General features: G+C 43.0%; 1 protein-coding gene across 1 annotated transcript in view; it reads right to left on the bottom strand.

The window, feature by feature from the left end:
* Positions 1–18,772, bottom strand: part of CAMKV (CaM kinase like vesicle associated) — a 594,306-nt gene that overhangs the window by 259,030 nt on the left and 316,504 nt on the right. Inside the window, exon 2 of the mRNA XM_086938801.1 lies at positions 898–1,006. Coding sequence (XP_086794927.1) covers positions 898–992 — 95 coding nt within the window. The 5' untranslated portion in view covers positions 993–1,006. The remainder of the gene's footprint in view (positions 1–897; positions 1,007–18,772) is intronic.

Genomic DNA, 18,772 nt, shown 5'->3' with positions numbered 1-18,772 from the left:
TAATGTAAAGTGTCCAGTAGAAGTTCCAGGGATTTAAGATCAAGACAACCTCCTTTAAAATAAAAAAATAGTGTACTTACATAAAAAATATGTAAAGAGAAAAGATGTGTTGTATACACGAGCACGGCATCCTTATGCCGCGCTCATGCTCAGCCGTGCACCACGTGTTATTGTTTGAGGTAGACACGAGGGTGAACCGTAGTTCACGCTCATGCCCACTTTCAGATAATGCGGTGGGGGTTGGCATTGTGGTGGCATGTGGGTGCATCTTTTGGATAGTAGCAAGGGTTATGTATTTGGTGGAAGATGACAGTTGTTATTCTGTAACTGGACTTACCGCCGCTAACATGTTCCTGCTAAATAAAGATTTACCGTCTACAGTTTCTGGAGCCGTTTTTCATTGAAGATTACAGGCATTGCTATAAAAAAGTCGTGACTCTGTGCCAAACAATCAATGGGTGAAGTGGGTTAACCCTTTGCCGAATGCTTAGGAAGGAAAATGTTAAGGACACTTCAACAAGCCAATGGATGAAGAGGGCTGAATGAGTGTGTATCTTCATCAATACAATTTTTGAAAAACATGAGGCTGATGAGACTGCTCAAACTGTCCCAAGGCCAGACCTAAAGCGAAGACTTGTAAAATAAATTCAAATTCACACTCAAGCTGTTACATCGTAGCATTCCATAGCACCCCAAATTCAGCCAACCGTTTACCCTCTCCCAATTCTGTGTCCCAGAAGCCTCGAATGCACTTATTGTCTGTATGACCCTTTCACTTAAACCTACTACTCACTCAATACCACCTTAAGTATTTCACATGAACTGTCAAAAGTGGGCCCCACCATGAACACGCTGTGCCCATTTTGCCCTTTACAGAGATCAGCATCCTTCACTTACGATTTGATGATCTGTCCCAAGTCATAGCGGTCAGTCACCTCCGAGATTTGATTATAGTCCTTCTTGTCGCCGAGGGTCACACAGCCGAACGGCATGGCGGACGTCCAGTCTGCAGAGAAAGGGGATTCCAGGTTAGAGCTGAAATCTGCACTCTGTTGTTTCATGGTTTCTGACTACTGACATACAAGCCATGTCGCAGTGGTCCAGGGGCTTCAGAGATGACATTGTCAATTCGAACAAATGGGTTTTTATAACACAGTGTGATCTATTGCACCCACCATGAGCTTACAGTTTTAGAAATGGCATGTTGCTTTCACATCAATTGAATACTTACCAAAACATTTCTCAATCAGCAAAAACATAAAAGGAAATTTCAGTTGCACTTTACACTTATTAATTTTATCCCAATGTCCATGTCATTATCCAGGGCACATTCCAAATATCTAAATAATGTTAACTTCTAAGTTAACCAAAACGTAGAAAAATCACCAAGTTCATCAGTAGGGAGCAAGAATGCCAGCGGCGCGGGTCAAGCGAGGAAAGTATCTAAATATTTAAATAATTTTAATTTCAAAATCAAGCAAAGAGTTAAAAATGACCAAGTTCATCAGTAGGAGCAAGAACGCCAGGGGCGGTGGTATAAGCAAGGAAAGCGGCTCCTTTGTCTGTTGCCGAAGTAATATTATACAGCAATTATCAGGGTTCAATGGGTCCATCTGGGCCCAGGGACATAGCTTCAGGGGGATGTTTGGGGTGTTACACCAACCTAATAAATGTTTTTTTTAATAAAAAGTTGGGTACAAGAGCTTTCAGTTGGGTATGGTAAGGTGTCACTTGGATTTCACCTGGGATTTTTAAATGCTCACTCAGACAAAAGCACACCCTCACTCGTCTCTGGTTTGAAGGATGTATGACATTACAATGCATGCTTTTACCACGCATGCCTTTACAACGCGGTTTTTACAACGAAAACCTTCACAACGCATAGCGCTTTTGGGTGCTGGATAGTGAATAGTTTAATTTACTATTCCAACTCCAGTCCCCGTGGACACTAGGGAAGGTGTTGGATAGTAAATTAAACTTATTCCCTATCCTAGAGCGCCCCCCAGCGCAATGCGTTGTAATGGTTTGCGTTGTAAAGGTTGCGTCGTAAAGGCACTGCGTGGTAAAAGTTGCGTTGTAAAGGATGTTTCTCTGGTTTGAAGGTCTTTAAACACAGTTAGTTTACAAAATACAGTGGGGCAGATTTACAAGCTCCTTGCATCATTTTTGCTCCACTGTTGCGTCACTTTTTGTGACGCAGCAGCAGCGTGAAAATGCGGCCCATTTACAACGTGACGCATCACTTTGTAAAGCCCTGTGTCACATTATACCTGCGTCAGGTATAATGTATGCAGGGTGGGTGTTCCAACACAAAAAGGCCTTGTAGAAGTGACGCAGTGAAATCTACAAGATTTCACTGCACTATTTTTAGGATGCTACTGCGTCAAATTCTTACGCCTGCTTGAAGCAGGTGTAAGGAGTGACGCAGCACAATGAGGATAGGCCTCTCCCTGTATTGCTGGAGTTGCGTTGTGCTTGTGACATGACTCCAGCAATGCATGACTTTTGCGTCAACAGATGCATCAGAATTTCTGACACATTTGTCAATCCTTGCGCCATGGTGCGCTGTATTGTAAATACGGGGCATCCATAGTGGAGCAAGGGTTTCTAAAGGTGACGCAGGGAAAGTGATAATTCTTTACAGATGCGTCACTTTCTTGTAAATCTGCCCCAGTGTTTTTTAGTACCCCCTCACAGTCAGCACTTCTGTCCTTTTCCACTACCCCTTAAGCCCCCTCATACTCTGTTTCTTATATGATGATTAGCATGATATGCCAGCATGATTGTCGGAAAATCTGAAGCTCACAGGGCCCCAATTTTACTGAACAAGTTACTCCACGTCTGGGGCACTGTGCCACTGCACCTGGTGCACCAATGGCAGCTATCACCCTGATGTGCATGAGGATGGAAAGGAGAAGTAAGAAATATAAACATGTTGGAAAATACTGTGTCTCATTCAAAAAAAGATTTATTGTAAGTAAAGTAAATGAGTGGCTCACTGAAGCATTTCAGATTTACCCCAACCGTCCTATGGATTACGGGGCACATATATCAATATGTCACACAGCGCAGCAAGCCACCTTGCTATGTTGCGTGACAAGTCAAAGGGCAGAAATGCTCCGTATTTAAGATAATTCAGCGCATTCCTGCCTTTTCCCCACGCTGCCACAACGCAGCCACTCTTGCACCGTGGTGCGTTTTAAGGAGGATCTTTCTAGTGCAGGAAGGGATACCAATCCTGAGACATTTTTCTCTTTCTATGTGTGCTCGGAATGCAGCACACATAAAAAGAGGAAACAACAAGGAGAAAGAAACATATTTCTCCTTTTTGCGCCTCACCTGGGAAGGTGTAGCAGTTTTGACGCATTCGCAGGTCTACCACCTATGGTAAATGTGGGAATGCATCAAAATCCATGGGTTTTGCGTGGGAACACCCATGCTCCACCAATAGAAGGCCTCCCTGGGGCAGAGACACGCAGTGCAGATATTTGCATTGCGTTGAGTTAATCTAAAATGACCATGCCACTCAGGACCACGCAAGGTGGCCTTACGTAGCTTGATAAATCACATTTAAGGGTTGTGTCACGCATGCACCCCGTTGTGGGGTGCAAAAGCAATTCAACCCTACATAAATATGGCCCTAAATATTCCAAGATTTGCATAGTATAGATTGTATGTCACAATATGGAGGGTAATAATATTGACTTGCACAAAAATCAACTCCACAGTATTGATTACCACTATATTGTCAATGTAGGTGTGTACAGGGAAGTATAGACTTACTATTCACCTTTTCATGTCTACAGTACATGGCCATGTAGTTGTTGATACTGTTGCAGGCCGATATTTCAACCACAATGTTGTGACCTACCCGCATAGTATTCACTCTGCAGGTGACTAGTTCCTTTCTAAAACACACCTGAACACATCATTGTGAATGTCATGTGCACATGCGCATCTCAATGGCGCCGTCAGCATTCTGTGATTTTCTCTGGAGCAAACCTTTGTAAGTATGGAGGCTGTGTGTAGAATGGTACATGACATGGCATAACGTCACAGCCTGAACTCAGTGGCCACTGTAAACATCTGAAGAATGATGCAATGACTTTGAGACATAAGCACTGAGGGTAGTTCATGGCCAAAGGCCACGACCTGCCCATAGAGCGTATTGACCATTGCGGAAGGCTGAAACCCATGCACAGTGGTTTGGGGGCCATGAAGACTGGGCGTAACCAATAATCAATTTAGCAAATGTGATGCAATGAATTGTAGTAATAACCTTTGACAAACTAACCAGAAAGGAATACATTATGGATGTCAGAATTTATGAGCTAACCTATTTCATGGTGAATTCAGGTATGTCTTCATCAACAAATGCGGTCATCTCTGGTATATTAGGATGATGGTACTTGTGAAAGTTAGCGTTTGATAGAATTGGGTCTGGATGCATCTCACAGATTAACTTTGTACCAGTTAACTGTTAAGGCATCATAGGAGCTCACCAGCTTTGTTAAGGGTCAGATTAAGAGATTTTTGTGATACCAAAAGGAAAAAAGCTCAAATATGGCAACAACCTGAGCTAAAGGGCTAGTTTGTTTACAAATGGAAATGTATTACAATGAAGATGCTGTCTTTGTACACAGTGGTCAAAGGCCACCTTCAAGAAGCTATATAAGACACATTAACATTACATCACTTCATATCCTTACCTGAGCAGGGGAGACATGACAGAGACAACAGACTACAAGGGACACAATCGGAGCCTTAGTACAGGAAAGGCATACTCATGTGTGCACAAAGCAAGCCATTATGTCTATTGTGTATTATATTTAAAGTATATGTATGCTAGGTTTGCATTGTGGTTGTACATGCATCGCAAATATATTTCACATACGTAGTTTTATTATCGCATGTGAATCGCCGTATAAAATGATTTTGCAAAGTTTCCTAATTACAGCCAGTATTATAGTATTGGTAGGCAACATCCAAATATAGCCGGACTGGTCATTTATCCAATGAAGCATTCCCTCAGGGGTCTGGAGTACTTGAATGCCGGTTTATGAAGGCCCATGGACCAAAGTCTCTGTTGGCACCCCTGTCTCGTTCTCCAGCTTCTAGGGGTTAATTACAGCAGATAGGTGGGAATTTCATGAGAGAGTAAGAGACAGAAAGAGGCAGAGATAGAGAGAGAGAAGATCAGAGAGGGAGAAGTAAAAGCGAGAGGAGTGAACAAGAAAGACAGAGATTGAATAGATGAAAAAGGGAGAGATGAAGGGAAGGAAGGAAGCAGAGGCTGGTTTTAAGTGTTTTTTTTTTGCCTCCCTGTGCGACCCTGTACCCAGGATGCAGTCACGCACCACAGTTACTTCGATTTTAGGGCCAGACGTATGCCCATTCCATTTTGCGAGTCGCGAATTGCGATATTTTGGGACTCTCAATTTGCGACTTGCAAAATGGAATGTACAACAGTGTCTGAGACAATGTTTTAGATTTCCAAATGAGTCGCAAATGACCTGCATCATTCATATTCACGAGACAGGTCGTAATTTCAGACACATTATGAATGGCCAGCACTCACATGGATGGTGACCTGCTGGGGTCAGCGATCCACCATGTCTGTGACTGCTTTTTAAAAAATACTGTTTTTTAAAAAAAAAAATGCAGCCGTTTTCCTTAAAGGAAAATGGGCTTCATTTAAAAAAAGAAAATTGAAACGTTTCTGTTTCATTTTTTAAGAGTAGGCAGTGGTCCGTGGAACCACTGCCTGCTCGTACAAAATATTTTCACTCCCCAAGACAAAGGGGAAGGGGTCCCATAGGGACCTCTTCCTGTTTGCAACTGGCTTGAAGTAGGTGGTAACTGCAAGTGTTTTGCAATCGCATTTGTGGTCACAAAACAATCGTTCATACCAGTGCGACTCACTATTAGGAAGGGACGCCCTTGGCACGCCCCTTCATAATAGGCACTCGCAAACCCTATTTTACAAGTAAGTAATAGGTTACCGACTCGCAAAATAGGGTTGGCAATTTTGTGTTCCATGCAACGGAGCACCAGGGATACATGGCAGAGTTTAGCATCCACTACACAGAGACGCACCCCACACTTTGGCCATGCTGCCAGGCCCTATCTGACGATGTTCCATGCCCTCTGCAACTGCATGAAATTCTATGTCAGGACCGGAGGCACGGATTATGCTTTTTCTTTCTTTTATTAAAAGCTCACAGCAGCTAATCAAAACACATTAACATCAAAAACTACATTTCCCATGTTTTGAACCACAGATTTCCACCAATCACCGCCATTTGTGCTCCTGAAACACGATCAGCACCAACTTGACTGCCTCTTTCTTTGCTGCTGCAGCAGTCAAGATAAGTGCTATCATATTTGTGTTGCGGTTTATGTACTATTGTTGATTATTGCTGTTAAAGAAGGATTGGTGAGAGCTGCTCCACCGGATCATGCTCTTGTACCGTGGCGACGCCTGTAGCGTAGCATGACAACATATTTATTTAAGCATTGAAAGGCCTTTTTCCCTGAAGATGATTGTTCTTCCTTCCTGTAGGCTTGCGCTACCTCCATCATGGTGCACCTTAGTGGAGCGGGGGTCTGTGCCAGGCTGCACTCACTCACTAGAAGGAGTGCAGTTTTCTTTCTGTTGCCAGTTTTGGCTGGCAAGTCCCATCGTGCCAGCTTGGAATCTCCCAGGGCAGGCTCCTCCTACCACGCCTTATGTTACAATAATAATCCTGATTGGCCCTTTTTAGGGATTTGCTCTCCCAACTGATCATAAAGGATTGGTACCTATTGCTAGTATGGATCACACTCCTTTTGATATGGATGTGTATCAGGACTATTACAAGGTTGATCCAGCTAACTTCTTTACTGATTCCCTGGTTGACTTACTGGATTATTCTGACCAACAATCAGTAGATAAGGCACTAGCTGAGGCTCTCCAACCTATTTCTCTTGGAGTCGAATCTCCTTGCCTGGCTCTGCTTGGTAAAGTGGCGAACACACCAGAAGTGGATCCTAATATGCCCACTTTTATGAGTTAATTTGCAAGAGACCCTAAAAAGGGTCTCTAACTATCCGGGATAGCATGTCAGGATAAGCTCCTAGAAATATCTGGCCCCTTAACCAATATTTTGGAAATGGCTTATCAAGCCAAGGAATCTGGAGAACCCGTCGATCCAGTCATGCTTGTAGGTTGGGTGCAACGAGTTATATGTCAGTTGGGCAGGGCCTACTGTGCCATTTCTTACTGAGCATTGAAAGTCCATTTTGATGAGGACTGATCCGAAGTTAATGGCATTAGCGTCCTTTGAAACAGGCACGGTGGCTGCGGCCCTCGTGTTTGGCAACCCTTTAGTCAAAGACATGGGCCCGTTCATGGAAACCTTTGCTGCTTTAGCTAAATTCTAAATATCTACGAAAAAAGGTTTTCACCCTGGCCTGTTTGGTCGGGCCTGGCAGCAGAGGTGATGTTCTCCAGGCCAATCCTCCTATCCAGGTTCCCAGAGAGGATTTCACCAGTGACGATGTGGACAGATGATGCCTGAGGAGGCACTTTCTTCCCTATTCACTACTGTGGAGGCAGAGGCAGATAGAGCTACGGAGGTGGCCACAGAGATCACACCGATGAAGCCAGTGCTAGCTTTACAGGGAAACATTATTCCTATTTTGCAAGTGATCTTGGCGGCAGAGTGAAACTGTTTCTTTTCAACTGGATGCTGTTGTCTCAAGATGAATGGTTCATAGATACCGTGCAAGGTTACAAACTGGGGGCCTCATTTATGAAAAGTGATGCATCGGTGTGTGAAAACAGCGATGCGTAACTTTTCATTGCGCCCTCCTTGCGACAACAATGATGCGTCATATTTACAGTATGACGCATCATTGCGCAAGGAGTTACAGATACGTCAGTATTTCTGACGTATCTGTATGGCGCAAAAGTGACGCATTGCTGGAGTGTGTCACAAAAGTGACGCAACTCCAGCAATGTGTCCTTTCACATGGGCAAGGCCCATGTGAAAGGGCCTGCGTCAGTCTTACGCACTTTGCGTCCTAGAAGTGGCTCAGTGAAATCTGATAGATTTCACTGCATCACTTCTATGATCTTTTCTTGCGTCATAACGCCCCCCTGCATACATTATACCTGACGCAGGTATAATGTAGCGCAGGGGTTTACAAAGTGACGCATCTACCTAGATACGTCACTTTGTAAATATGGTGCAACAAGGCACATTTTTTACGCTGCTGGTGTGCACAAAAAGTGGCGCACTTTGGCGGCATAAAAGTGACACACGGTCTCATAAATGAGGCCCTGGAATTTTAAGCTACTCCATTCTAAAGGCTCAAACCACACCCTTTCAGTTCTTCTTAAGCAGAACATAATGTTATAGATTCAGAAAATCAAAGTCCATTGGGAAAAGAAGCTTTCTACACCCTCAGAGATTTTGCAGTACCATCTTCTTTGTGCAGAAGAAGGGTGTGGGCTCTCGTTTAGTTAAATTCTCCAACTCTGTTAGGGGTCAAAACGTCATTGACTTGAGTTCCTTGACTTGTTCACTCATTAGTTTTAATATAAGCAATGGAACTATGTTACTGTGGCTTACTCATTGTTTGTACTTTAGCCGCATGCTGTTCAATGCCTGAGTTCTGACAGTCTAAATGACTTCTTCTTTTGTTTAATATTGTCCCACTTCTATGTTTCTTTAATTTTTTTCGATTCAATAAATTAATACATTCCACTGTGAATTCGCAACATAGAGATCATTGTATTTTTGTGCAGTATTACTTTATATGCATTCTTGTACGGGACCACTGTTCCTGTAGATCAGGGGTCTCCAAACCGGTCCATGCCAGATTTTTGGGATATCCCCATTGAGATACATGTAGTAATTTTAAAAATCTGGCATGGATCCGGCCCTCCAGGACCGGTTTGGAGACCCCTGCTGTAGATCGTTTGCATTAAGTGGCAAAAACTTTGGCTATCAAAATATTGTGTGCAACAAATATCCTAATCAATCAGAACATAGTGCTAACAAAATGTGTCTATTCAAATATAGAAACACATCATCAGTGACACAGGATATGTCTATCAGACGTCCACGCTAGTGAATATGCCAATCAAAATACTGTGCCACTTTCTGTCTCATCAGAACACTGCTCTAAATATTACTGTCCTTACTATTAGAAATACCAGCTTTTGTGCCTTTTTTAAAAATACAAGCAGCCGAAAAGGGTTAGTAATTGTAGCATTTCCCCCAGCCCTTGAGCATGGGAATGAAACATGCCACCCTTGAGCTGCAGTCAAATACTTCTTCATTCTTCAGCATACACTCAGACTGCACATTACCTCATACTCAACATTAACCACACCCTAACACCTCCCTGCATATCATGTTTCTGCTCCATAGTCCGACCAGAACCATGAGGGTCCGTGATTGCATAACATCAATATGCTACATCTCCCCTTTGTTAAATAAAAGTGGCAGACATCACTAAAAATCACATTACCTCAATTAATTGATGAGGCGCTTGCACTTGTCTGCAGGCTCAGCTGATAAGAGATGATCGAGGTCCACCCTGACCAGGCAAGAGCATCATAGGCTCAGGTGTTTGATCCGGACCTGATGCATGGGTCCCCTCAAGCATGGTTTCAGGCCTCAGCAAGTAGCGTGGTAGGTGTTTAAAATGTGATGTGTCTTGAGTGATGGATTGCCTAGGATAATGTGCTGTCACCATATGTCCCTTGCACACCACTGCCTGTCGAAGATCAGTGGCAAAAGGAGTATCTCTTTTCCATTTTCGTCTCTGCTTAACCAAAACCCAGTCTCCTTTGCCAAAGGTTGTCTCCTGGGCATGGCAACGCAGATCTGCATACATTTTCATTTTTCTTTTCCGAGTAATGTCAGTGTCTCGAACATTGTCATTGTTAACAGCTTGATCAGGGGTCCATTGGGGTAATTTTGTTCTGATGGCTCTCCCAAATAGCAAGGTGGCTGGGCTCACACCAGTTGTGGAGGGAGGGGTTGATCTATAGGCACAGAGGACCTAGCACTGAGCTTGGCTTAGGTCAAGTCCCTCCATGGACGCTCGTTGGATGACCCTCTTGAGTATGGCCATGAATCGTTGAACTACACCATTGGCCTTGGGCCAGAGGGGTGTACTCTTTTTGGTGTTTGACGTTGAGTCAGAGAAGACAGGAGGGGCTGTTATCAGATATGAGGATTTCGAGGACGCGCCACAGAGCAAAGATGTCATCAAACCATTCTATGACTTTGTCATGGGTTGTCGAAGATAGGTCTTCCAGGAAAAGAAAACGTGAATGTTCATGTATGACTTGGTGTCCATTCCCTAAAGGCCTAAATAAGTCAACTGCAATCCTGTTGCAAGCATGGGCAAGTAGAGTAGATCAGACACTGTACCCGGGTGCTGTGTCACCTTGGGGGACAAACAATTGCAAATGTGGCAGGTTTTCAGTTACTTCTCGACTTGCTCATCTAGCTGAGGCAACCACACTTGATCTCTTAAGGTTCTTTTGGTGGCTATGATACCACAGTGTTCTTCATGGGCCAGATCAATGACCTTCTGTCTTAGGCTTCCTGATATGACAATTCTTTAGCCTCACAATATTGCACCTTCTTGGGTAACTGCTAAAGCATTCCGTACATTTTTGAACTTTTAGAATTCAACATCATCAGCAGGGAGTGCGTGGTGATGAGTTCTTTGAATATGGTCATGTCTTTATCTGCGTTGGTGGCAACAATTTTTTGTTGCACAGACAGAGCCTCTGGTGTGCTGAATCTCACAATAAAGTTGAGATAGGCTTCAGCTATCTTGAATGGTGAACTTTGACAATGTAGCGGCATTCGTGAAAAGTACTTTGCTGGGGTTTGGAATTTCCCTGGTTTATGCACGATTTCATAGTCATACCCTTTCAGTCTCAACCCCCACCTCTCTATGCCAGAGGGCATCTTAGCCTTTGGGTCTCCAAATATTTTAAGCAATGCCTGGTCATCTGTGATGACAGAGAATCACTTCCCAATGAGGAATTCATGAATATGTTTGCAGGCCTACACCAAAGCCAGACTCACCTTCTCCGGCTGAGAGGAGGCACATTGTGTTTCAGTCAGGCTTTGACTGGCTTAGCCCACAATGTGTCTCTAAGCATTCGTATGACCATTGTGTTGAGTAAGGATTGCTCCTAGCCCTATTGAGCTTGCATCAACCGTTATGGCGGTATGTAACTTGGAGTCAAAGTAGGCCATTTCAGTTGCACTCTTGATCGCATGTTTACGATCTTTGAAACATTGGTCAGAGTCTGTAAACCAGTAAAACAGTACATTTCACTTTGACAAGTTTCTCAACTGGGCACTCACTGTAGCAAAGTTGCGAATGTATCTTGAGTAAAAGCTGGCCATGCCTAGAAAGGATCGCAGCATGGTAACATCGTGAAGGGGGCAAGTGGATTATATTGCTTGCACCTTGTCTGGGTCTGGAGTCATTCCCCCGCCAAAGAATATGTGTCCAAAAATCTTGAATTTGGTTTTGTGAAACACACACTTCACAGCGTTTAGAGTGAAAACTGCATCAGCAAGTAACTGGCACCCTTGGTGGAGCACTATGTCGTGTTTTGCTTGTGTTCTCCCAAAAAACAGTATGTCATCACTGTAATTGAAAGCACAAGTAATAGGTTGAATTACTTGGCGAATAACATTCTGAAAAATCTCCACAGCTAAAGATACTGCCAAACTCTATCTTTATATCTGAACAAACCAACATGAGTCAAAAAGGTAGTAATGTCTCTCCAGTTCTCCACGAGCTGGAGTTGATGGTATTCTTTGTTCAGATCAAGATGGGGAAATCATTTGGCTCCGTTCACTTGCATCATTATGTCCTTGATGTGTGGACCAGGGTGTCTCTCCCTCTTAATGGCTTTGTTTGCCTGGCGCATATCAAAACCAATGCACACTGCTTCACTACTATGCTTTTTTGGTACTACTTCTATGGGTGAAATCATTGGCATGAGACCTGTGGAATGTTCAACAAAGCCATGCTTTAAAAGCGCTTCCAACTCTTTCTCTACAGCTTCTTGTAAATGGAAAGAAACTCTGCGGTGTCGTTGAGTTACAGGGCAAATTTCTTCATTGATGTAGAACATCAATGATGGCTTGCACCTATGTCTTTTTGTTTCTCATTGTCACTGTGAACAATCCTTGGCTTTGTAGTGGCTCAGACGTGGTACAAGTATATACCTTTCTGCCTGATTGAGTGAGGCTAGGCACAGGGGATAGGTTGTTAAATTTCTCTACTGGCATGATGTGTATCACTGCACTATTGTCTATGAGAAAAGTTATGGGGGCATCGTTCACTTTCAATGTGATTTTGCAACAGGGTTCAAATTACATTTGTCGCATTATTTGATAAGCCGTCTTTGAGCTGTGATTTACTTTACAGGTGGCTAATCCCACATGTGCACGCCGTTCTTTGGTACATATCATTAGCTCACACCCATCTTCTTCACTGATACACAACAGTGATGCCGAAAGACTTTTGTACAATGAGCTTGAAGACAATTTATCTTGCCTGGTTTCTACTTGTCGTAGCTGATGTTGGTTTTGGTTTTGTGGCTGTGGCGATTGTGCTTTTGGAATGTTCTGGTGTCCATCTTTTCTTTCCATCAAGTTGCATTTGATTTTTCTTTAGTTCGGCACATAGTTATGAAATGATTCTTTCTTCCACATCCTTTGCACTCTTCCCAATGGCTGGACATTTACCTTCATGATGAAATGAAAATCCACAACAGAAGCATAGCTTTGATTTATTCGAAGACATCAATTACATGCATCTTGCTTGTGTGCTGTTCCTGCTTCCCTTTCAGCAGCTTGTCAGTCTGGTCATTCTTCTCCTCTTGCAGCCATCAGCATTTTCTCCAAACTGTGGGTTTCTCTCAGCATGCGCCTTTTAAATGAATCTGAACGGGAGCCATTAATGACTCTGAGGTGCATGGCTTCTTTGTCAGTGAAATTACAGAATTTGCAATGTTTAAGGAGTGTATCAAGTCTTTCAACAAATTCATACATTGTTTCACCAACCTGTTGTCGTGCTTAGTTGAAGATTTACCTTTCATAGACAGCATTCAGCATTTGGTTGAACTTGGCCTCCAATGCTTTTTTTACCTTCTGGTATGATTTTGCATTCGTCAGCCAGGCCTGCCAGGCGTTTAAAGTATTTGATGATTATTTTGTCATCTTCTTCTTCTTCTAGTGTTTCTATGAAGTCATCAAATTCAATCCATGTAGCCCACCTCAGCTTCTTAGAATGTCGGAGGGCGGTGGTGGCCTCAAGGACATGGCTGCATAATATTTCTTGCTCTCTTTTTCTGCCATTGAGAGCCTGTGCTCTCGTACATCTTCGCTTTACCCGATTACCTCTGCAACTTCTGCAAACACAACCCTGTGCTTTAGCTTGGGTCACCACGCCTGATCTGAAGTCGTAAAATGCTTCACTTGTCTTTGACGGTGAGTAAGTTCTCTGTTTCTTATATCTGGTTTTCACTGCTGTTATCTTTCTGCTTCATTTAAGTATTTGCGCCCTATTTGGGGCAGTTGGCAGTGTTTTCGTCTACCACTTCACCTGCAGTTTTGGCAGGCATTTTAAATGTGCTCCTTAGTAGGGCCTTTACTTTCTTCTTTGGCCCCATAGGGATTGGAGCAGGGCTTTGACTCCGCATGTACCAATTGCAGGCTGCTTCGCATGGATTTCAGGCACACGTAGCATGCACAAGCAGTTTGTTGTACCATTAAATACTATCAGGAGGAGCAGTTTTGTTTTCTTTGGGGCACGTATCCTCTACTCGTTGCCAGATTTACCATCTTCCCCAACCCAGGTTCATGCAAATGAAATACGCCACATCGGAGCTAAGGGAGCTGTAGTCAAATACTTCTCTTTTCCTCAGCATACACTCACACACTGTGCATTATCTCATACTCCACATTAACAAAATCTTAAAGCTTCCCCGCTTATCACATGTTTCCTCTCTAGAGTACGCCCAGAACCACGTGGGTCCTAGAGCACATAATATCAATACTACAGTAATAACAACATGATGCTGCCCAAGGTGCTCTTACACCAGGTGTGCTCTGTAGAATTCTAATCTACACAATATTGCTCAAAGGAGAATGTATTCACAAGTATATTGTATATTGTGCCACAGAATGTTGTCAGTTGAGCATATGGTCATATAGGATATTGTGCTACAGGAAGTGTACAGGAAGTGACGTCCTGAATAAATGCTACAAAATAAAACTAAAAACAATGATGCAAGTTGATCACAGAAGAATGTACCTAGGAATCAGCAAATTAATCACTTAACATTCATTGAAAAAGCACAATTCCATACAAAATAGCTTTAAAGATTAAAGACACCAGTCACATCAACAGTACATGATTCAATGACACAAAAATCTTTGCAATTTAATAACATACAAAGTAACAGAGCACCATACAACTAAAAATAAAATGAATAATTTTAATAAGAGTGACAATAGTGTTAAACATACTCCACTTGACACACATTTAGACGTAGACAAATATGGAACTAGCTTGACTTTTCAGGCCAATCCAATAAAAATGAGCACCCATTTTAATGTCTAATGCATTTTCTCCTTTTATGTTTCCTCTTCAATAATGTTCTTCCCATTCCTGGCAAACCTGGTTTCTATTCCACTCTACAGAGACAATGCTCTACCACATCTACAATGTTCTTCTACCGGATGTTACAAGAAACATATTCTATTTCCTTTGCTTCGGACAGTGTTGATCACTGTATTATTTTGGTTTATTTATTCATCTTGAATTCTAATTCATTTTTTATTCCACATTTTATCATTCTAGCATTTGTTCTACTCTCTTGGTGATTCTCATTTTTCTCAATGTGAATGAACAGCAGGGACGGACTATCAACCCACAGCAGCCCTGACAATTTTCTTGGACCAGCCCTCGGGGAAGCGCTGCATGGCCCCGGGAGGCTGGAAACACTTTCTTGCTGCTTTTATTACCAGGGGCTAATACTGCAGCACCACGGCAAAACCTCTCCCCTGTAACGAAAGCAGGCCACCAATGCAAAACCGTCTCCCACCCTTCCAGTCTCAAGAGGAAATGCTCGATGCCCTGTACGGCCAGTATGGCACTGATGAACAGGCACTACGACAGGACCTGTTCTTGTGAGACTCTACAGAGGATCTTGTAAATTTCTTACATTTTTGGACTATCCCTTTGTAATTATGATGTGCAGGGTTTTTTCACCAAAGGTGCTTTCATTTATAATTTTCTTTCTTTCCCATATTGCATGTAAATAACAGTCTATCCTTTAATGTCTAAAAAACTTCAGAACATTTTATCTCTGTTTCCTGTTTCTTCTTCAGCCTAGTTTATTATTTTTGCTATTTCGCTATCTAAAGTTTTTTGTTCAACTATTTCATTATTTCTATTTCTTACTTTACCTCTATCCAGCTACATGTCTCTTGTGATATTCAAAGATTTTCAGATGCCAGAATGTGTTCACTTTTTAATCTAACACATCCAGTATTTTCTTGCTGTGGTTTTGCTTGTTTGTCATCTAGGGTATCATGCTTTATGACTTCTTGAGCTTACTTCTTACGCTTCAACACATTTTCATATCCTTCGAAGACTGCCTCTGCTTGCTTTAACTACAGACTTTCCTTGCTTTTCTCATATCTACATGTCTTTGTATGATCTTTGCTGCTTCATACTTTCTTCCACAGCCTATTTATATTCCTTTGTATTACTAAAAATGCCATCCTTTTCAATTTACCTCATCTTTCTATTTCTTTCCTACATGCACATAGATCTCTGTTTTTCCTAGCTCCTATTGACATAGCCACACTTTCTCTGTACATCACTCAACTACTTTGAATACTGAGCGCATATTTACCATGGCTTTACACTTGTGGTAAGTCATAAATAGTAATAATAACTGGTGCAAAGTCATGATAAATGATTGACTTTCCAGTACATGTCTTTGCACTGAAATCTTTTCTAAATGTAATATAAAAGTGTTACTTTGCAGCACTCTGCATTAACAGGCGTTTTTGCGCCAAAAAATAGTACAGAGGTGGCTCCTCTGCTAAGGCGGAGGAGCGTCACCGCACTGCTTTCAGCAGTGTAAATTAAGGAAAAATAACATTATAATAACTTGTTATTATCATTTTATTTTTTCCTGCTGCAACAGCTTTGCAGGGCGGCGAGGTGCAGCTCTGTTCACAGAGGGGCAGAAGGAGGAGTGGTGGGCACACTGTAAGTGCACATGACTGTTCGGCTCTCCACCCTATTCTGATAAACGTGTAATAAGGGCCTATTATATGTTTAACATTAACAAGAAAGCAGCAAACCTAGGTTCATTAGGTCACTGAAAAGTACATTTTTTCGTTCTCTTTTCTAGGCCCCTCTCATCTTTGCACGCTTCGGAAAACATGAACTCAGAGCTCCCTGTTGTGCCGGGCCGGCGCCTGTGCTGTACTGAATGTTTTGCTGCTGACGGTTCCTGTTCTTCTACGCAAGGGGAATACTCGAGGGAGCTCTTTGCAGCACGCGAATGAACTGCAAATCAGCGCGAGCTCTCCCAGGGCACGCATAATACCTCTGCCCTTTTATTTAGGAAAATGTTACAGAGTGTGCAGAGAACAGAGCACGAGGCAGGCTATTCCTTTTACAAGCTCCTCCCCCTAGGGGGCCCAGGCAGCAATGTTCTCATGGCGAGAACAACTGCCACACAGCGGGAGAGCTCTTTCTGTACAAGAATTGTTTTCACGACAGCATTCTTATGTTCTAGGCTGGCACTTGGCCCTGAGGCTAGTCAAGTGCCATGTCTGCATTTTACTTTCAACATTTGCCCACTCAGGGCCTAAGTTTAATTTCTTTTTTTGAGGTAAAGCTTACTTTATATTTGTAAAAAGTTTTATTCAGTTTACAATTACAAACTACAAAAACGTAAGCTAAGTCCAGTGTATCAGTAATATGTACCTTTAGTAAATATAACCTTGTCCTACTTACACAATTGTAGAAACTTAGTAAAATATTGTCATTAATATACTTATTTATAAGTCCTCTTCACATACAATCATAGAAGCGTAGTCCATCGTAACGTTTTATGTGGTTCAGTATCAAGGTCGGGCTTTAAGAGATGACAGAACCTCTCCACCCAAGAAGACCTTCTGCATCCTGGCTCCTCTGCACCAACCAACTGGGTGACACAAATTACAACAGTATGCTCATTTAAATGAAACATTTACAACAAGGGGTGGTGAGGGACAGAGTCTCTGAATTAAGCAGAAAGCTCTCACCCAGTCAAGAGATCAGGGCTAGATCCAACACCGTTTTTTAGCTCACTGCACCATCCCAGTTTCAGAACCTGGCTGTATGCAAATTAGTCTGTTCCTGTCCCAGTGCATGATGGGAACAGGGCAAACCAAACTACAAAAGCCAATTCTTACACTGGGAAGGAAACAAGCTCCCGGGGACCGGTTTCTGGCATTACAGCCGTCTTCGGCCCGGTTTGCTTGAATCCTGATGGTGCAATGAGCAAGGGTCTCACATCTGAGAATACCCTTCCACGCTTAGGGTGGACAAAAATATTTACAACAAGGGGTGGTGAGGGACAGAGTCTCTGAATTAAGCAGAAAGCTCTCACCCAGTCAAGAGATCAGGGCTAGATCCAACACCGTTTTTTAGCTCACTGCACCATCCCAGTTTCAGAACCTGGCTGTATGCAAATTAGTCTGTTCCTGTCCCAGTGCATGATGGGAACAGGGCAAACCAAACTACAAAAGCCAATTCTTACACTGGGAAGGAAACAAGCTCCCGGGGACCGGTTTCTGGCATTACAGCCGTCTTCGGCCCGGTTTGCTTGAATCCTGATGGTGCAATGAGCAAGGGTCTCACATCTGAGAATACCCTTCCACGCTTAGGGTGGACAAAAATATTTACAACAAGGGGTGGTGAGGGACAGAGTCTCTGAATTAAGCAGAAAGCTCTCACCCAGTCAAGAGATCAGGGCTAGATCCAACACCGTTTTTTAGCTCACTGCACCATCCCAGTTTCAGAACCTGGCTGTATGCAAATTAGTCTGTTCCTGTCCCAGTGCATGATGGGAACAGGGCAAACCAAACTACAAAAGCCAATTCTTACACTGGGAAGGAAACAAGCTCCCGGGGACCGGTTTCTGGCATTACAGCCGTCTTCGGCCCGGTTTGCTTGAATCCTGATGGTGCAATGAGCAAGGGTCTCACATCTGAGAATACCCTTCCACGCTTAGGGTGGACAAAAATATTTACAACAAGGGGTGGTGAGGGACAGAGTCTCTGAATTAAGCAGAAAGCTCTCACCCAGTCAAGAGATCAGGGCTAGATCCAACACCGTTTTTTAGCTCACTGCACCATCCCAGTTTCAGAACCTGGCTGTATGCAAATTAGTCTGTTCCTGTCCCAGTGGATGATGGGAACAGGGCAAACCAAACTACAAAAGCCAATTCTTACACTGGGAAGGAAACAAGCTCCCGGGGACCGGTTTCTGGCATTACAGCCGTCTTCAGGCCGGTTTGCTTGAATCCTGATGGTGCAATGAGCAAGGGTCTCACATCTGAGAATACCCTTCCACGCTTAGGGTGGACAAAAATATTTACAACAAGGGGTGGTGAGGGACAGAGTCTCTGAATTAAGCAGAAAGCTCTCACCCAGTCAAGAGATCA

This window comes from Lissotriton vulgaris, chromosome 9 (genome assembly GCF_964263255.1).
Source record: "Lissotriton vulgaris chromosome 9, aLisVul1.2, whole genome shotgun sequence".
Taxonomy (NCBI): Eukaryota; Metazoa; Chordata; class Amphibia; order Caudata; family Salamandridae; genus Lissotriton; species Lissotriton vulgaris.
Note: the sequence above shows the minus strand (reverse complement) of the source record. Positions and strands in the feature narration are given on the sequence as shown.